General features: G+C 38.9%; 1 protein-coding gene across 4 annotated transcripts in view; it reads right to left on the bottom strand.

Annotated features, from left to right (window-relative positions):
- The window catches only part of LOC111571821 (receptor tyrosine-protein kinase erbB-4-like), a 329,715-nt gene that overhangs the window by 292,894 nt on the left and 14,747 nt on the right, over positions 1-22,074 (bottom strand). The window contains exons 2-3 of one of the 4 annotated variants that reach the window (XM_055008642.1): positions 6,365-6,540; positions 6,071-6,146 (exon numbers count right to left, since the gene is read on the bottom strand). The exons of the other annotated variants lie outside the window; for them this stretch is intronic. Of the exons in view, the coding sequence (XP_054864617.1) occupies positions 6,071-6,131 (61 nt within the window). The 5' untranslated portion in view covers positions 6,132-6,146; positions 6,365-6,540. The remainder of the gene's footprint in view (positions 1-6,070; positions 6,147-6,364; positions 6,541-22,074) is intronic. 4 annotated transcript variants of the gene reach the window in all.

The raw sequence follows: 22,074 nt of genomic DNA on the forward strand, positions 1-22,074 counted from the left end.
GCAGGAGGAGATACACCCTTCAGCGGCCTCAGATTTACAAGCCTGCTGTGGATGCAGGGCTCGACTGTTAATGCCTGATCTAATGGCATATAGACAGGCTTACGGTGATAAAGAAGGACCCTCAATGAACCCGATTAAACAAAGGGTGTGACAAAAGAGGTGGACCATAAAAAAATGAGCCTGCCCACATGTAGCGATCACACTAGAATTAAAGGGGAATAAGAAGGAGACAGAAAGGCAAATCACCTTACTCTCACTGCCAACTGGTTTTTGTTGAGTGACGTTAAGTTCAATAGTGTGATTAATTAGGTGTGATGGGAGAGTGCGATACGGTCTGCAGTGAAGTGAGATGTGAAGACTTGCATTTCACAGATAGCAAAAAAAAAAAAAAATTAAAAAGTGAAGCCAGAGAAACAGATACACAGGCACATCACAGTACATCCATCTACTGCTGACTGACGACTCTGAGTTTCTAATACGGGGGTGGAAGCGAGCATGGCACCTGCTCACAGTTTGCATCAGCTCATCTTTGGTCAGAAAAAAAATAAATAAATGAAGTAGAGACCAAATTTTAAAAATCAACCAGTAGCAACTCACCAGAAGTGAATCAGAAAGTCACAGCCTCAAATCACCAAACCAACTTGCTGTTCACAGCTTTGTGATTTTACTGTAATGTGAATTTCCACATAAGAGGTTATGTAAAAGCATCTGAAATTCATTACTCTTGGTCTTTATTGTGTCAGAGTGGCAATGCTCCTGAATAACAGTTCCTTAGACCAGAATGTGCTGTGAAAAGATGCAAATTTAGATTTTCAACAATCATGTGGTCAATGTCTGAGGTGCAAGTTCTGATTGTTGCTGTAGCAGTTATCATAACTGTTGCTACAAAGAGAAGACTAAAGCCAAAGAGTGGTTCAGGTTCCACAAACTAAAATCTGGTCACTACACACAACAAACAGTAACACACATAGAACTGGAGCTACATCCAGAAACTATTATTTTTTTGCAAAGCTTTTTTGTGGAACCATTGTTTTAAGGCCTTATGTGTAACCACACCACTTAGTCACATAGAGTCAAGTAATTCTGACCAGCCAGAAATGTTTTACATAGATTCTGTGGCAATTCAAATATTTCATGATATTGCCACAAAAATCTATACAGACAGCATAAAATGCAATTTTTTTTGTATGTAACTAAAGAATCTTTATATGTTTTTATTAGCTAATGTATGTCTGATTTAGGATTAGCCATGGATTAAGTTGAAGCTCTTATACAGATTCTATAGAAAACACTTTAAAGGCAATGGTTTCCATGCCACCCCAACAAAACACTCAACTGAGTGAAATTGAAATGGCACAAGATACTGAAAATGTGCTCTACAACCTCACGACATAGCAATAATATACAACTAATTTATCACATTCTACAAATTTTCTTCATGTCAGGTAACCTGAAAAAAAAACGCGTCTTTTCCCTATCACAATGCTCTCTTGAGAAATGCACTGGAAATAGAAGCAGTCTGAAAGAACTGCACAGTAGCCAGAATTACAAAAGTTGTACTTGCCCTGGACAAGCATCTGTAACTGCAGGAACAAGAGGCAAACCATGCTAAAAAGAAGCTGAATGCTCAGCCAAACCTGAAAGATTTAATACATACAGAGTAGTTGTTCATTGTTGAACAAAAAAATTGGAACACAGACTGTGCAGAACCCTTTACTGTCGCGATCTGGGCCCTGAGCGTACACAAATCAGACTCTCTCAAGTAAAAGAAAACAGACTTGCTTGCTTCAATTCAACCTTTTAAATGAAACTTGTGAAAAAGCAACACATCCACAGCATTGTTTCTCAATGGGGAGCTGTCACTTGAGAGGGTAGCTCTTTTGGAAAGGCTGCACAAAATGAAAGTGATGGTAATTTCCAAAAATGAGCGTCAGTCTCGGAGTGTGTTGCTTGACAACAATGCGCTCTCTTTCACCTCTTTGTCTACAGCTTATTCTGCTGTCTCTACATCTTCACGAAACTCTCTCAAAAACTCCCACCCTTTTTCTTTGATCGGCACATGTAGTGGATGGTCTCTAATTAATCCATAGCTGTCAGAGAGGAGCAGTCTGCTTGTTTACTCTTATTGAAATTAGCAAGGCTTGCCTCCCCAGAGACACAGCGTCAGAAGCACAATTAGCTGGCACTGGACTAATTAGGACATGGTGCTAATGACACCTCCATGGTTGCATGGGCAAGCAAAGAGTAAAAGAAGGGGAGGTGGGGGAAGAAGAGTGGAAATGAGAGAATTTAAGGAGAAAAGTGGCATCTCAGCACTGATATTATACCTCAGAGCAGGTAGAATGGGCACAATAAACTCAGTCAAACTGAGCTTACACTGCTGAGCTGGCATCCCTGAACACCAATCTTGGCACACACACAAACATCAAAAAACATCAGTGGTAGATTAGATAAGAAGAAGCCCCCACCTTTTCCCATAGGCTCTCTCAACACCTTGGCAGGCAGATGGCCTTGCTGCCACTACTACATGTCATTACGCTGATACTCACTTCTGTCAATCATATGCTCCACACCCCCTCCCCCAAGGGCAGAACGGATGGCTAATTAGCAAGGGGATTGACCTCATGCAGGAAGGAAAAAGTGAAGAACAAAAGCAAGTGGACACTCACAGAAGAGAAAGATTGAGAGTGAGATTGATCAAACATTCATTCATTCACCCAGCTTTATCCTGCAGAGGGCACAGAGTGAATAGGGCTGATATATATATATATATATATATATATATATATATATATATATATATATATATATATATATATATATATATATATATATATATATATATATATATATACACTATATTGCCAAAAGTATTCGCTCACCCATCCAAATAATCAGAATCAGGTGTTCCAATCACTTCCATGGCCACAGGTGTATAAAATCAAGCACCTAGGCATGCAGACTGCTTTTACAAACATTTGTGAAAGAATGGATCGCTCTCAGGAGCTCAGTGAATTCCAGCGTGGAACTGTGATAGGATGCCACCTGTGCAACAAATCCAGTTGTGACATTTCCTCGCTCCTAAATATTCCACAGTCAACTGTCAGCTGTATTATAAGAAAGTGGAAGTGTGTGGAAGTGGGAACGACAGCAACTCAGCCACAAAGTGGTAGGACACGTAAACTGATGGAGCGGGGTCAGCGGATGCTGAGGCGCGTAGTGCGAAGAGGTCGCCAACTTTCTGCAGAGTCAATCACTACAGACCTTCAAACTTCATGTGGCCTTCAGATTAGCTCAAGAACAGTGCGCAGAGAGCTTCATGGAATGGGTTTCCATGGCCAAGCAGCTGCATCCAAGCCATACATCACCAAGTGCAATGCAAAGCGTCGGATGCAGTGGTGTAAAGCACGCCGCCACTGGACTCTAGAGCAGTGGAGACACATTCTCTGGAGTGACAAATCGCGCTTCTCCATCTGGCAATCTGATGGACGAGTCTGGATTTGGCGGTTGCCAGGAGAACCATACTTGTCAGACTGCATTGTGCCAAGTGTAAAGTTTGGTGGAGGGGGGATTATGGTGTGGGATTGTTTTTCAGGAGCTGGGCTTGGCCCCTTAGTTCCAGTGAAAGGAACTCTGAATGCTTCAGCATATCAAGACATTTTGGACAATTCCATGCTCCCAACTTTGTGGGAACAGTTTGAAGCTGGCCCCTTCCTCTTCCAACATGACTGTGCACCAGTGCACAAAGCAAGGTCCATAAAGACATGGATGACAGAGTCTGGTGTGGATGAACTTGACTGGCCTGCACAGAGTCCTGACCTCAACCCGACAGAACACCTTTGGGATGAATTAGTGTATATATACCAGAGGTGAGACCAAGTCCTTGTTTTGCAAGTCAAAGTCGAGTCTCAAGTCTTTAAGCTCAAGTCTCGAGTCGAGTACCGAGTCTAGACAGTCGAGTCCTGAGTTGAGTCCAAGTCCTAAACTTTTTTCCTCGAGTCCTAAAAAAGTCATTCAAAAATTTAACTGGAGAGGCGCCGATAAGGAAATTTATGGCTGAGATATCGATACTCTTGTTGTGAGATGTGAGCTTGCAGATTGGCTATTTTCACAGTATCTGTCTGTCAAACACAACCAAGTGAAACAATGTAATGCCCCACTCCTAAGATTCCAGACACTTGAAGACACTTTCACACTTTGAATTACATAAAATAAAATGAAGAGTTAATACTTTAAAGATCCAGAGTCCCTCTGCTGTTATGTCATTTTGTGCAAGAGATAATAGAAAATCATTAACTTGAACTTTAATAAATAATAAAAATAGTTTGTGGATAACGTTTCAAAATGTTTATTTCTTTCATGTTTTTTTCCCTTAAAGATGCCACTGAATTTTAACAAAAACACTGCACAAAAATAGAGCCCAACACACAGCTTTCTCTGTTGGCTATAACAGTCTTTGAGCTTAATTAGACAGGATTACTTGAAAAAATTAAAATGCAATATTTTGTTTTTAAATGTAAAAATTTAAACTTTAAAAAGGACCACTTCACCTTGAAAATGACTTGTTCTATCAGTTACTCTCCCCATGGTGAGTTGAATAGAAGGAGAATTTTTGTTTTTGATGCATTTCTTTAAAGTGATTCAAGAAATTGAGAATAAAGGGAATGTGATCTGCTCCCCCGCTGGGCAAAATCAGTCCCTGTCATTTCCATTCATTCTGGATTTCTTGAATCACCTTAAAGGAATGTGACAAAAACAAAAATTCTTGTGTTCAACTGATCATGGGGTGTGTAGCTGATTCATTTTAAAGGTGAAGTGATCCTTTAACAGTAAATTTTAACAGTAAACATATGCACAGCAGGAAGCGATTACCAAAAATGCCTTTTCAGGATAAATAAAAAAGTGCTAGTAATTCTTTCAGAATATAAGAGGTAGTTTGCACTTTGCAACATAAATCAGAATGAGTACCATGCCCCTGTACTGTTGAACACAAGATCTGAATTTTGAAATACAGCCCAGTGTGCCTTGGAAACATTCCTCAGTAGTTAACCTTGAAAATGATTTTTCTTCTTTCAATTACTCACACCCCTCCATGTGTTCAGGGGTGATTAATTGATAGAAGAAAAGCCATATTTTAGTATACAAGTACATGTATAAGTAAAGTTCTCCTAAAGTGGTTGTCTTTCATGTTTTAACAATACACAGCAGGAAAGAATGTGATCAATTTGAGGCCAAAAGTGATGTCATGTTAAATCAATGACTAGGTTCTAATCTGGTACACATGGGGGGGTTACAGCATGCACATACAGTCTATGAGCATGCAGTATCTTGTCACTGTACTGTTCAAACATAAAAAGGTGACCTTACTACACGTATTTGTTTCTAAAGCTTTATGTTGTGAAAAACTGAGATTTGGAAATTTGTGTTTCTTGTGTCTTAACTTGTCATTTTGTGAAGATGTTGTTTATTTTTCCTATTTTTTATTTTATTATTTGGAAATCTCAGAATTTGCATATTATTTTACATTTTTGTCTGTCTGATCACATCATTTCTAAAAAATAAATCGGACATTATAATCAAACAGTTACTCAGTACTTGAGTAGTCTTTTCACCAAATACTTTTTTACTCTTACTTGAGTAATTTTTCGGATTACTACTTTTTACTTCTACTTGAGTGATATTATTTTGAAGTAACGTTACTCTTACTTGAGTACAAGTTTTGGCTACTCTACCCACCTCTGGTGGTGGCATACACATCAATGTTTCATTCACCTACAGACTAGCACTGCATTTGCAAAAGATCAATTTGGCCAAAAGTCTGTCAGTCATTTGTGCACGATGGGGCCGCATTATGACGCCACCATGGCTGAAAACTCACTCAACCGGAGCACTGGTAGCGAGAACTGCTAAGACCCTGATAGCAACTCGAAATAGTGAAGGAAAAGCCTTCATGTGCATTGCCCAGAATGACAACACACTCTGTCCTTCAAGTCGAGATAGTGACTTAGCTGTAATGCTGGAGTGGTGTTATCATCCTTCCTCTGTCTCTTACAGTATGCAGCAAACAGACCTTCTTCTTCAAGGTCTCCATCTTCCTCCTCATGAGACAGGTTGGTCAGCCTCCACTGCATCTCGCAGGACCAGCTCTGGCAAAACATGTTAAACCAAAACAGAGCCCTTATTGTTAGTTATGGTAATACAATGGGATAAATTCAAGGGCATTTTGTGGTGGTTTAGTATTTAAGAGGAAATACATTAACAGTGATGCAAACACAGTGTGGGTGAAAACAGAACGATATCAAAACCATTGCAGTCAAAATAGCCAAGTTAGTTGTTTGTATGTCTAGTTAAACTCAAAATTTACCTTTCACTTCTTTGGCCACCTCTGCCCTCATGCCAGGACTGGGCAACACATGGTGGTCCACAATACAAAGCAAAGACCGGATCCAAGGCAGCTGCTTTGAGGTAGACTGGGTCAGGGTTAGCAGTGTTGGCTGTTGTGGTTCTGGTTCATTTGTGATGCCTGATGGTTCGTCATATCTGTAAGATAACAAATTAGAATGTGTCAGAAAATGCGCTAGTCATTATAGCACACTAAACAATTCTATTACTAATTTTCTACTTATCTCATTAGAAATTTCAACTCAGCAAGTTTAAAAGACACAATAATAACTTACATAATAATAGTATTTAACTGTTATATTTAACCAAGGAAGCCCCAAATAGTAGACCTACAACCCCACGATCCACCAACAGCTTGAAGAACTATTATTATCACTATACAATACAAAACCAAAACCAAATTTAATTAATCATTTCATATGCTAGCTATGGTTTAGACCAGTTTTATTTCAGTTTTCTGAGTACAATGTATCCAAATCGGGGAAAGGGGGTACTGACAACCAGAAATGTTTGAGAAACTCTGTATTGGGGTTATGTTTTTCAAATCAATTGTCCATTTTGTTGTCAACTTGTAATTCATTAACTGAGCTCATATGCTCTGTCCATGTGTTTATACTACCTTTAATTAACAACTTGTCCTCACCATTCAGCCACTAGATCATTATTTTATGTGTACACATGGAACCAGAAACCCTGATGGTTCATGTGGTTCCATTTGTACACTCAGTTACACTAACACAGAGGGTTTGAGAGTGTAGATTGGGTACTATAGGGAATCTTGGGTCGTTGTTATTCAAAATGTAACAAAACACTTACTGCACTGGATGTCTAAATGAAAATTGAAGAAATACTGTATATATAACAGAAATATATTTCGCAGATGGCAACCCTATTGTACTACACATTTTGAAAGATTTGTGGATATTGTTATTTTCATGATTCACTTGAACTTTTAAAAAATGACTGTGGTAACCCAAACTACATGGTAAAATCCATATGTGTTTCATTCTGAGAATGTACAAATGAAACTAAATGACCCGTTAGTGTCCTATTTTTTTACACATACAGTTTCAATAGGAGTGGCTAAATGATGACTATCTAGTCTTACTATCCTACAACAGAAATATTAGCTAAGCACAAGTAGCCATTTATAGTCGACAGTATGCGAAAGTTAGACCATGATTTTGGATTTTATAAGACAGGACTAGACGCAGAGCGTCCACGGGATTAGCTCATTTGCTAGTAAAATGCTAAACAGCAACAACAACAGGTAGTACGTACTTATCCTTGTGTCTCTTCAAGTGCCGGTTGAAGTTGGAAGTAGTTTCTTGACCGTCCGTTATCTTCGGATCGCAAAACCTGCATTCAGCAATCCATTTTTTGTGAACCACTTTGTAATTTTTGTAAGCAAAGGAAATAATTCTCGGTTGACTCATGCTGGGGCCGCACTCAGTTCTTCCAACTGTGAACGGTGGTGTGTCGCACGTGACTAACAGCAATAAACCTCCCCGTGACTGACAACGGGTGTCCCTGTGATCCGATGAAATGAAGCGATACAAATAAATATTCTTCATACATCACACTTTTAATAAAAAATTGCACCATTATGACTCGACATGGCTCGTCGAGTCAAAGGGGTCGAGTCAAGTCCAAGTTTAGAGTCACTGAGCTTAGAGTCCAAGCAAGTCGAGTCCAAGTTCCAATCTCTGATATATAAAGACACTATTTTTTGCATTTATATATATATATATATATATATATATATATATATACACATATATATACACATATACACATACACATACACATATATATGCATATATATATACATATATACACATATATATACATACAGACACATCCACACACACACACACACACACACACACACACACACATATATACACATATACACGTGTATATATACACACACACACATATATATATATATATATATATATATATATATATATATACACACACATACAGACACAACCACATTAAAACAGTACTATAAATAGTGTCATTTTACAGTTAAATGTTGTAAACCCAAGAACCAAATTACAGAACTTGAAATGGAAATTATTTACAGTTAGGTCCCATTTTTCTTTTTGTTTTTTTAAAGCAGTCAACACATAAATTAATATTTTTTTCCTGTGATTTTACTCATTATTATCTGCTAATTAACAAAATGGGGAAGAATAGCAGTTTGATTTTTTTTAAAGTACAATTTAGAAAAAAAAAACTATATCACCTGGACGAAACCAAAAAGAACACGCAAACTTGCAAACACAGAAAAGGACAATCCGCTGATCAGTGTCAAATGTGGAACCATTTTGCTGTAAGGACACAGTGCAAACCATTGCACCACTATACCATCTAAATAACTGCCAGAGACATTAAGAAAAGGAAAACATATACTTTCTTACTAATTCACACTGTAAACACTGAGTGAAAATGAAGCGATGAGCTTCTCTTTATCGCTGTGACCTCTTAGGATGTAAGGTTACAGTAGCAGCAAACAAGCTTTATACAGTTAACATGGGCTCTGATCTCTTGCACAATATGAAGGCAGCTGCCCACAAGATTGGGGTTAATCTCAACAGAAAAAGAATACATTATTGGATCGGTAAAGAAAAATAACACAAGTGACTCCAACAGGTTAACAGAAAGGTCAGGATCAAAATGTGAGCACGGTGATGCGACCATTTCCTCTTTTAAAAAGACCCACAAGAAGGAAATAACAGGACAAGATGCAAAGCGCTTTTATTTAGATTGGTTCCCAAGTTTGTTCATCAAGGCAAGAAATTTTAGGGATGATCACGATGTCTTTTTTCATATGGGAAAAATACACTTTTCTCCTGCTTTTCCTACTTCTCCATTTGCATTCATTCCCTGTCTTTTCCTTTACTGCGACTCAGCTCAACATGAGCAATTTTAGACTACAAAGGCGATAAGTCTTCAGAGAAAAAGAACACTCGTGTAAAATAAAAAGAAAAAAACGATGAAACAGAGAATTCAAGGTCAAGGCAAGCCATATAAATCTCTCCCTTCATTCATGGGAGCAAAAGAGACTAACTACAGTGATGAGAGAAGCTCTGAAATGGGTTCTCAAGACTTTCCAGGACTTGATAAGGGCCATGGTTCTCAGGTGTTCTCTTCTTCTTCTTACTCATTATTTTTAGCCAGGAATTATTGCAAATGACCACATTGCCTGATGTGGTCAAAATGCAGGGAACAACAACAAAGTAAAGACAAAAGTGACCTCAGGGTTTGCAAAACTACTTGAGACTTGAGTTACAAGCAACCCCAAAGCTGAACAAGCTGGGCAAAGTTTCAAAAGGCTGTTTTTTGTTTCCCCAATAATTTCTGACTTGATACAACAGAAATAAACATTGTATTTCAGAGTCAGACATTGCTAAAATACTGCATTCCCCTGTGGCATTTTCAAAGTAGTTCAACGGTAAACTCTAAAGTGGAGCTCTTGGTTACAAACAAAAAAGAACTTCTGAGGAAGGAAAAACCTGTCAAATTTCACAGATCTCTCAGGGTGCTTGATTTAAATAATGCAATGAACAAAAAAGAATATTCAGCTATACTTAGTGAACAAAGAATGCACTAACAGCACTACAAGGCAGTTCAAATAAAAGGATTCACCAAATGGCACACTAACAATTGTGGCTTTACAATCCAACATCAAAACCTTTTAAAAGAGAAATCCTTGAAAATGCAAAAATAGACTGATCTTACACTTTTTACCCCTTTAACATAAAAAAGGGGGGGGGGGGGGGGGGGGGGGGGGGTGTCTGAGTGCTACCAAAAAATTATTTAGCACCCTGATGGAAGTGAGGTGCCTGTTGTGAAATGCTACCCTTTGACTTCATCAGAGAATTGTTTTTATTATTATTATTATTATTATTATTATTATTATCATTCCTTCGTATTACTCTTATGGAATAAACTGGAGGAAATTTGTTGGACGCTCGCTAATGTTTGCCAATGCAAGCTTGGCTTAAGTGAGAGCTGCAGTGTGCTGTGGTACAACTAGTGGCAGGCAAGCAGCAGACGGAAATCAGGCATGAAAGATCCAGCTGTAAAATAGCAAAGATGGTTTGGAAACAGCAGCAAAAATGCTGTGGGGACGCCGAGGAGGATGGAGAGGTCACAGAGGAGGTGTCAGAGTCAAACATGGTTAAAGTGAGGTCAAGATTGTGTGTAGCTTGCATCTATACACGCTATATGTGGGCACATATCTATATACACTGTGTTCCAAATTATTATGCAAGTAGGATTTCAGTTAAATAAACAATTTTTTTTTTTTTTGTTATTCAATGAAACGTTTTGCTTGTGTGGTTTCTCCGTCCGTTAAAAAAACTGACATCAATTTCAGACAGGTTTGATAACCAATTTGTTAGTTGAGCCTAATTAAAGGGAAACTACGAAAGGACATTGTTTCACATTATTAAGCAAGTCACAAGTTTCATGCAATATGGGGAGAGAGAAAGACGTTTCTGCAGATGATAAGCATGAAATATTGCAATGCCTTGCAAAAGGTATGAAAACACTGGAAATTTAACAAAAACTTATGCGAGATCATTGTTCTGTGAAAAGACGTGTGTGATTCAGACAGCAGACGGGTTGGTTCAGATAAAGGTGTATTCAGGAAGATTTCTGTCAAGCAGATACATTGTATTAAGAAAGCAGCTGTTAAAAAGGCACTGCTGAGCAGCAGACATTTGAAGCTGCTGGTACCTCTGAAGTCCCAAGAACCTCTCGATGCAGGATCCTTCGGAGGTTTGCAGTTGTGCATAAAGCTGTATTTCAACCACCCCAAACCAATGCTTACAAGGAGAAATGTTTTCAGTGGACTCAGAAATACCTAAAGGGGAACTGGATGTTCCAGATGGATAGCTAGTGGATGGCCCCCATGTCCCAACAAAGTTGTGACATCCGCAAGGAGCTGGTGGAGTGATGTTTTAGTCTGGAATAATGGGGAGTGAGCTGATAGACCAAAGATGTCAAAATATGTGGAGTTCCTGACTGATCATTTCCTGCCGTGGTATAAAAAGAAGAACTGTGCCTTCCCAAGTAACATCATTTTCATGCAAGACAATGCACCATCCCATGCTGCAAAAAATATCATTGGCTGCTATGGGCATAAAGGGAGAGAAAATCACAGTGTGGCCACCATCATCCCCTGACCTCAGCTGCATTGAGAACCTGTGGAACATCCTTAAAACGAAGATCTATGAGGGTGGGTGTCAGTATATCTCAAAACAGCAACTCTTGCAGGCAATTCTGGCATATGCAAACAAAATCCAGGCAGAAACTATACATGGACTCACAAGTCCAATGAAAGGTTGAGTTGTGAAGGTGACATCCAAGAAGGGCTTCTATGTTAACAAGTAACTTGACCTGTAAAGATGTTTTTGATTGAAAGAGCATTTATTGTGAGAAAAAATATCTCCTAATGCAGAAAATATAACAGATTTCCATTTTCAATTCTTTATAACCTGTTGAATGATTTGAAACTCTGTTTTACATAATAATTAAGAATACTGTATGTGGTATTTGTTTAACTGATGTCAGCACCTGTCATCAAAATCCTGATTAGAATTATAATTGTTGAGGATTTTTTAAAAAACCATACCGACTGTCATTTATATTGACTATTTAGGAAAGATTAACAAAAACAGCATATGCATAATAATTTGGAACACAGTGCAATCAGTCAAACCACTTATTTGTGCAGGTGAAGGAGGTAAGTATCGCTAAATTGCTAAATATTTGTATGTACTCAGTGTGTGTGTGTGTGTGTGTGTGTGTGTGTGTGTGTGTGTGTGTGTGTCTGTCCCAGGTGATTTCCCAGCAGCCAGGCCTGCTCCTGTGTGAGGCTGATGAATGAGGCCTGGTAACAGCCCGGACACTCCCATTTAACACAGCATGGAGCTACAAACTGCCACTATAGCAGACAGTAGCAGCATGGGAATACATACGCATGCTTGCAGGCGCACACACACACACACACACGCAGCATAAAATAGACAGTGGCATGGCTGCACCCTCAAACTAACGAAACAAGACTGTTCTGACCACAAAAACGACAGCACTGGCCGACTGTGCAAATGCTTAAAACTGCCTGTGTCAACATTTTCCCCTACAAGCGGACTCCTGCTGTCATGTAAATACATAATAGCTTAAACACAGTTAAAACGCAGCAGGTGCAATATTGTGAACAATATCAGTCAATATCAATAATGGTCCAATCATTCAAGTGAGTTGGCTCCAAAGAAAATAAGTGTTACAGCAAATTGTGCTAGTCCATATCTACAACATCTCTGTAACACTGTGGTTGACAACATTTGTGATCTGAGAAGTCTGTCAGTTTGCTAACAGGGAGAATCATTTAGCAGCTAAAGAGCATGCTATTTCTCTCAGGAGCTGGAGGAGACCAAAACAAAACTAAAAGAGGGCAAATATTGGACTTGTCAGGTAGCCAACAACCAACCCAGTCTCCACAAAATTACATTCTTATGCAACTAACCTGCATACTCAAATAAGTTTTTAGGGCAATTTGTGAGCTGTGATGTGGTTGGAAAGGCGTCCACTTTGAAAGAGCAACAAGTCTACAAAAGTCAATCTAATATATGACTTATTGGCCGAAAAGGTTAAGACAGTGCAGCAATAGAAAAAATTGCAAAGACACATTGAGAAATGTATTTGTGATGCGCTTTAAATGTAATCTGGCAAAAAAAAATCCATTTTCACCAAAACATAATTGAGATGCGGTTTTCTTTTATTCAAATGTAATGTTGTAGAGACTGGGTTGCCAGCTTTGCTGATGGCAGTGCTAAGTCAAACAATGTTTTTACAATAGGTTTAAGTAGTTTGTGAAATACATTTCTGGAAAGTTCCTAAACAGTTACCCCGTTATTTACCCTTTGCAATATAACCCATATCAAAATAGTAAAAATCGAATATTTGTCAGACTGTAGTTTGTTCTGTTTCTACTGGCACCGATTGCCCAAAGATCTGCTGTTAGCTTTAAGGCAACACTGTCACATGTTAAGATATGGTGAAGTTATAAATGTGCCTCTTTGACATGTTCTGATTTTTTCCAATAGTCAAGATAAGTTTCTTTTAACCAATTTTAAGTTAATGTACTATACAGTGGCAGACACAGCGTACACAGACCATATATGGAAATACATAAAAACGCATGTAAACATCAATGTCATTGATAAAAAAAAGTGCCAGAGAAAACAACAGAGGTGACGTTGACAAAGAAAAAATGGTAAGAATGAAAAAGATGTACATTTATCCAGAGGAGAAACACAGCACAATACCCATGAAACCGTCATCTAGAAAACAGGAGGATTGCATTAACAGCAGGAAATCACATTGTGCATGGCATGCCGTTTAGATTGTGCGATTGCTTTAACTGGAACAAACAACAGCATCTGGGGAAAAAAAATGTGTGTGCTGCTGGTGTTGAGGCTGTATTTAATTAGGAGTCAAACATGTGGTATTTAAATGGTAAATTAGCGGCACTGTGAATTGGCTGTATTGGTCCAAGCTGTGGCAGAGAGCAGCTCCGGGAATGTCCATGCATGCAAACATGCATGCACACACACACACACACACACACACGCGCACATTACCACACACCCCACTGAGCAAAGCCATAACGGCACACACTTAATTATACTCTTAATTAAGCCAGGAATTCAAAAGGCCAACAACACGCACTATATGGACAACCACACAGCAAGTCAAGAGTGTATGTGTGCAAATTCGTGGCATGTTTCTAATTAGTTGATATATGTGTGTGCGCATTTGCTGTTGCATGTGTGTGCATGTCTAATGTTCATGTTTCGTTTGTTAATGTGTGTATGTGCAAGTCCATTAGGGAGTCTTTTGGTAAATTAATGCCATTTCTCATCTCTCGGTCCATGTGTGTTGCACATATCAGTGTGTTTCTTTGCATGTTTGTGCCAATATGTGATGAAAATTTAAAGGGGCAGTTCATCCACAGTACAATTTCCTTATTCCTTACCATATCTGTCCACATAGATTGTGCGGCATTTATTAGGCTTAATTTTTGGAGGGTAGTTTGAGTAAAAACTATTCATTGTGAGGTTGGTCTTTGAAATAGCATAGACGTTATTGTGAAAGACCATTCCCCGCCAGTGGATTCTGTGATGGCAGAAATCTCGAAAACTGACATTTCAAAAGTGGCCGTGTGTGTGGTCCCAAGGTTAGTACAACAGAAACAAATGACTTTGGTTCAATGTCTTTTAGTTCCCTGAAAAACACTGGTGAGGACACAAACCATTCAATTCTCTTCCCAGTTTCCCTCTTTTACTACAAAATTTTGAAAACACAAAGAGAATATTCAAAGTTTACCTTGTGCATTAGGGCCACTTTATTACGGTGTCTATTGTTTGGTTGACTGTCCTTGCTTTGTTTCAAAAAGAGTGCATTGGTATGTTTCTGTTCCTTTAGACCAGTTATTAGCTTCACCACACTTTGTGAATGAAATAAACTTTACTATTTGTTCAAGTGTATCTTTTCAGTGTCTGCAGTGGCACCATGGCTACTGTTAGTGCAACAATAAAAATGCTCCTTACATACAGTATTAATTCACTGAGCAGCATAAAGCAAAAATCTTTCACTTTAAGCTACTTTAAGGCGTTTAAGGCTGTTTTCCTTCCAAAACATTCAACACGTCACATTGGGAATGCTCATTTACTTAATATCAATTCACTTCTAATTGACCTTAAACTTTAACTAAATGCATTTCTGTCACAAGCTTGTGCACCAATCTTGTCCATATCCTATCAACACAAATAACTGTGAAATATTTGTCAAGTGTTCAGGGACGGCCTATTTTCCACTAAATGGGATTGTATTTTAGAAAATGAAAATCATGCTGTAAAATCAGACTTCTTTTTGCTACCAGAGGAGCCACCACCTGCTGGTCATTAGAAATAAAACAGGTTTAAGCTACATCCACTACATCCATTCATCTCCTTCCTTTACAGACTTTTCCTCTCAGGACAGTGTCTTTCACCTAATGAAACCTGGGCACAACATCACCTAGGCTTATTTGTTTCCATCCTCTCTCACTTACAAACTAAGTTTTCTTCTCACAGTAAAGGGATAATGCTGAAATATTTTGACTGATGAACTAGCAAAAATAAAATACTCAACATTACTTAAAATAATGCAATAATAGTAGTATATAAGCAATAGTTTCCAAAATAGATATGAAAGCAATCACAGATTTTGAGGGTACCGCATTTGCTTAACTTAAAATTACTTCATAAGCCAGCTTTTATGAGGTACATATTTGCTATATGTGCAGTCTGCCTTTCATCATACTTCCTCTGAGGTGCACACCATATTGTGGGGTCCCTCTGTCCGTCCATCCGCCCGTCTGCCTTGTCCAGACTGAGCATGTGTTGTGATGCAAATGAGGCTCACTGCCTCCACGCTATAACACCACTTTTTAATTGAACCTTTTGATCTGTGGCTAATTCCACTAATTAGCAGCACTATTTTCCCGACAGAATGTTTCCTGCCATGCAAGTGTGTGTGTGCATGCGTGCATGCATGCGTATGTGTATTTGTCTGTCAGTCCTTCTTTTGCTAACTACCCACCAAGTCAATTGCCGGCTGGCATTTGAAAGGGCTTCCGGGAAAAAGCAAATCTCCATACTTTATCTGAGGCATAGAACAGACAGGTGTGCTGTTAAAGGTAATAACGTTACATAAAAAAAGCACAGATGCTCATTATACAGCCGCACACAGGCAAATGAGCAGTACGTGTTTTATGTGGCAGTATAGTTTTATATTAGCATTGTACTCTCATCACGTCTGAGTGTGGAGGTGTTTGTGAATCTGTGCTGATATGAATGCAGCTGCTGTCTGTTACTGAATGCAGTTTATATACTTGGTGTTAAATGTGATGATTAGTTTTAATTTGTGCCTCCATGTAGCAAATGATGTCTTTGATATGCACTATATGCAGAAGCAGCCTACAAATGCGACATCTATAAATACCACCACATCCTCATTAACTCAAAGGGCAGCATACATGCAAACAAGACGTTTCAATAAAAAGTTTTCTTTACTTCTCTCTACACAGACAGTGCTATTCAGGTCCTGATTCTCTTCTTCTTGCTCAAGTTAAACTGGAAAATTCAACATAAAGATAATTTTAATCTATTTTACATCTGAGCATGGTTAGCATAGAGACATAGATTACACTGCAAAAGTGGTTTGTGGTTGGAAAAGGATAGTAATCGTCAGCAGGCAGCTGACGTAGTGTTCACTTGTAGTCACAGATACAGTGACACTGTGTTGCTATCTCACAATGATACAGAAATCTTTAACAAATCCATGGACCCAGACTATAAACCGCAGCACTATCAAAATCAAATCACTTGTTCCTTGTGTCATTTCTGACCTTCCGTAAAAAGTCATCCAAATACATTAGTGCTTTTATGGGTAATATCATAGACAGACAAATCAACAGCAATCATCACATAACTGAGCTGCGTTCCTTGGTGGAGTAACTACACATCAAGGTTTCCCAGAAGAACATTGCTTAGAGCATCCCATTGCCCCTACTGACTTGTCTTATTCTCTTAGTGCATCTTGGAGCCACCTCTTCCTTAAGTACACAACATATCCAACATTTTACATGTAGTAAAAGAAAATCAGATTTTTTTTTAATGGCATGTCAATTGTAGGCCCTTTCAGGAGTAGCCAGGAGTCAATATGTGCACTCTGACTGGTCTACAGCATTCTGATTTGTTCTGATACCTTTTAATGATTAAGGTTTTCAGTAATTTGTGCTACAGCAGCTTTTCTGTGGGATCAGTCTAACTCCCTTATTTGGATCATTTTGGTAGTTAATATCCACTGTAACCTGGAAACAGCCCACCAGATCTGCTGTCTAAGTCAAACAGATCCTTACGCTGCAAGACTGTTCACTTGCTCCCTGAAATATCCTACCAGTTAACAGGTGCCACTGTAACAAGATAATCAATGTAATTCCCTTCACCTGTCTTTGGTTTTAAAGCCATGTTTGACTGCTGTTAATTCTGCAGAGATGTTTCACGAAACTATTTTTTGTTCTACATGTTTTTATTTTGTGAAATCACCCTTTTTTTTAAAAGGAAAAAGAACAAGAGCCCTTTATAATTCCCCATTTGGAGGGCCATGTTTAATAAATCACCCTTTTAAAACAGAAAAAGAACAAGAGACTCTTTTAATTCTACATTTGGAACATCATGTGTCAAAGTGTCAATAATCCGTCACTTAGTGTACAAGTTTCATTACATTTCTCCCAATTTCTAAATTCCAGTTAAACCTATTAAGAGCTGCCTCCGTTTTAGTGGAAATACAAATCTTTAATTACTGAGAAACTAACTTGAGTTCCATCTACAAAAATCCAAGTTACTGTGAGCAAACACTGTATGTCAAAATAATTAATTGCTTCATTTTTCCTCTCAAAGCAGCAGTCACTGTTAAACAAGAATGCTGGGAAGTTTAAAAGTGGAGGTTATCTCATTTCGTACTTTTACCGTGTGCATTCTCACGCACGCACACACACGCGCACGCACACACACAATGGTTCTGCTTTCTTCCTCACTGTTGCAGGTTCTCTGTGAATCTCCAAAGCTGTCTTGATAACTAGGGACCCCCCGCCGCTTCCCTCCCCTAGATAGGCGATTACCGCAGCCCTCCCACTGATAAAACTGGGTCCTTGCATCACCATCTCTCCTTACAAAGCTTCGTTAGTGTTTCCCTCTTTCCTCCTTTTTAACTAGATTTACTTTCAGGACTGCGATAGCGCATTGCTCCACATAAAAAACTCTGACGTGAGCTGAAGGTCCTTCTTCTGTAGGGGTCTAAATCAGTGAGGATATATGGAAGAAAACTAACTAGGGCAACTTTCAGAGTTGATAACTGGCCTTCATTAAGTTCAAATCTTTACAGTTGGGATGCATAGCAGAAATTTAACACCCTCATAATGTTTTCCTAGAAGAGCTGCCTTTGACTTGTTTCCTTTTTCCCTATTTGCCTTCAATGAGGGCTTATGCGGGCTCTGGTGGCATGTATATGGTTAAAGGAACTGCCGAGTTGAACTTGTTCGCAAAGGGATTGAAGGAGCGTGAATGTGGTTTCTCATATGTTTGATGTCACACAACAAAGAGCGTTCAGCCTGGAAGCACTGCGTTGTGAAACAGCAACACAGCACAGTTACAAACTTAGAATGCCGTGTCAGCTTTCGGCATTGCTGACTTTTCCCTCCTCTTTCTTTCTCTCTCATGCCACTCAAAAACTTCTAGGCAGAGAAAATGAGGTGGAGAGATGCAGGAGGTGATGTGTATCAGAGGACAGGATTCAGAAATAACAGGAGAGAAGTGGAAGACTGTGACTGGCTCATAGTCTGTCCCTCCCATCTTAACCCGAGCGTGACCATGTCCACTGTCACTCTGGTCGGGCACACATGCATGCAGCTTGTGCGTATGTGCTCCGATTGTGAGTGCCAAAGCTTGATTACATTATCAAAATGAGGCAGCAACACTCCAAACAATTGATTATTTCTGTTTTCCTCATGGTACTCAAGAAATCACTTGAACATAACAGCAGCACAACATGACCAACAATCAGTGCACAATCAACAACTTTAGCCATGCAGTGCGATCAGTCAGAGATCAGGTATTTACATAATTATTAAGTTATCAAAAACCTTTAATAGTGATTACTATATCAATTCCCATTGTATTAAATGAAACCCTTTTTGCCCAATTACACTGGAAAAACGTAAACACACACTAATGTAAAAGCTTTAACAGTCAGACTCTGTAGCGTCAGAGATATTAGTTTGCCATTTTATCTAGCAAACGCTGGCCTTTTATTAAATATCAAATATCCGACCACCTCTATCATATGAATGATGGATGTTCTTCCCCAACCGCAGCTGTGCTAAAAAAGTACGCATGACCTGCAATATTTTCCTTGGCATTCTATATCAGTTTAGCTGTCTGTGTTTTTGCCCATTAAATCTTCATTTAGAGGCAGGTGTAGCCGTTCACCTTGGCTCAAGGAGCTGCAGAGCAATCAAACAGAAATTCATGAGGCTGAAATGTAGAGTTGTTGGTCTGAACCGTGCTTTCAAGATTTCATCTGTTGTTACTGTAAAACTCTAAGAAGAAAGTTCCCGAGTATCGGCAGTACTGACACAGTGTGAAAAGATAAAAAGGCTTTGTAGACAAAGTACATGATTTGTAATTTTAACTTGAAAATACATTACTTTCAGTATGGACAAATGTAATTTTTAATAGCAACATCTGCATCACCTTCACTGACTGTACCTAAAATTCACATTTGTCACACATCCATGTTTTTGATGGTAGGCTATAGTCTCAAATGCTCAGCCAAGTGATAACTGCTTATTTTGCCCAGAATGTGTCTTCCAGCAAGTAAAAAACACCATATGGACAAATTAACCCAAACCCCAAGACCCAAAATAGCAATTGTCATCACAGTTCAAAATGGCTAACAGTTGAAGTTACCTCTATTATGTTAGATGCAACAAAACTCCAGAGCAGATTCTAAACAACTCACGTTTATTATGTGTCACCATGACAGCGAGCTGACATTTGAGCTGAAATTATGAGTGGATTAGCCATGCTGTTTCAATTAGCAAGAGAGGATTAACAGAAAACCTGGATGTATTTTACAAACTTTCTTGGCAAGAAGGATGGATTAGGTGTGCCACTGCTAGGCACACGGGAGAAAGCTATGAATGTTACATTGATAAGACACAAAGTTTTGCTTTGACAAGTTGCGAATTAACAGTTCATTGTTAATGGCAATCAGCTGTGAAATCAGTGCCAATCATAGCTGGCATTTCTCGGTTCTGTATGATTCTTGCTTCCAGGTCTAACTACCTGGGTAATACATGTCTGAGTGTTTTTTTTAATTTGGAAACCAATTTTTAGACCTTTGTTGTCATGTCCCTTCAGGTTCCTGCTCATGCACATTTTAAAACAGGAAAGTTCACCAAACTTCTGCTACAGTTCAAAGCATATAGTTAAGACATCCTTCTGCAAAATTATTAAGGATGATAATGTTGTTTTTAACTTTCTGTTTCTCTATACTGTTGAAGTATTGCATGTTTAAAAATGATCACTACAGCATGTTTGAGAAATAAGTAAACTATTGCTCTAAGTCACTGTGATTAAAGCAGCTAGTATAACAACAGTCAGTGGGCATGGGCAAAAACCTGTATTAGCATGCATTAGAGCCAAAATACAGGTCACTGCTCGTTTTTTTCCTCACACTACCAGATTTTGTTTATGGAAGAGAGTGCTACAATCACCTGCTCCAACCGTTCTGAACAAGACCTACCTCAGGATAGCCCTCCAAATATACTGCACACACTTATACAAGTCTGCACACACACAAATATAATTCAAAAAAAAAAAAAAACAGAACACTCCATGCACAAGCATGCCTGAGGTATGTGCACATGTTACTACGCACTGGTAACACGCATGTACAGCTGATGCCATTTGGGAGCAGCGGCCTTGAGACACAGCGCTCTAATTAAGTAAATGAGAGACTCGGAAGGGCAGATGGTGGGAGAAGAAGAAAAGGCAAATAGTCACACTTCCTCCTCTTTCTGTCCGTGTAGCCCACAGGGCTGCAACTGTTTTCCTTCCTCTCACCTCAGCCTTTGTTTTCTTCTTCTGCTTGCTTGCCTTTTCCTGGTAATTCTCTGGAAGAACACACATCACACTTGCTGTCTTGCTGGTGAGATATCTTTGTCTTTTATTCATGCTATCTCTGTTTCTCTCCCTGTCTGCTTTTTTTTTTTTTTTTGCTTCCACCAATGTGTGTATGTGTGTGCTTACTGCATACCTATGTCACATGTCCACACACCAGAACGGAAATGAAAACTCCCTGTATAGAGAGAAATGAAATATGACTGCCTGTGTGAGTGTCTGTGTATCTAATATGTTCCTATGTAGGACAAACTACCTTTCTTACCTCTTTCCCCATTTCATGACGGCACACATCCCCTGTTCTTTAGCCTAACAGTTGTGTCTGTGTGTGCGGTTTCTCTGTCTGGCACTTTCTCTACAACACCTCGCTCTCACTGTCTTATCTTCAACTTCAAAAAAAAAAAGGTTTTTGCACCAATTCTCTGCTTGCTGGCTCAGTCAAACCATGACATTTAGGTTGAATGAAGCAGCAGTGAGAGAAATCGCTCACTGCTGGTGCTCTGGGAATCTTGATGGCCAGTAAAATGTTTGAAATAAGTAAATTACGTTCACTTGCTTTTCATCTACTAAAGGTTTTAATCTTTTCATGAAATCATTCCCAGTTCTTGCTACTTATGACCTGCATGTCTTCAGCAGTAACCTTTCAATGTATCACCATTTTGTAGTTATCTCTGTATTAGGGGTTTTGCAGAATGATAGTATTGATGATTACTGTGATATTTAAAAAGTCAAATACTGATATCATGACAACACAGATATGATGATCTGTCTGTGTCTGGGAACTATGTTGATAATCACAGGAACAACATACAGTCAACACAGAGAAAACTGAGCAGTAACTGTCACAAGTCAGGATCTTGGGTAA

The sequence above is a fragment of the Amphiprion ocellaris genome, chromosome 24 (genome assembly GCF_022539595.1).
Source record: "Amphiprion ocellaris isolate individual 3 ecotype Okinawa chromosome 24, ASM2253959v1, whole genome shotgun sequence".
Taxonomy (NCBI): domain Eukaryota; kingdom Metazoa; phylum Chordata; class Actinopteri; family Pomacentridae; genus Amphiprion; species Amphiprion ocellaris.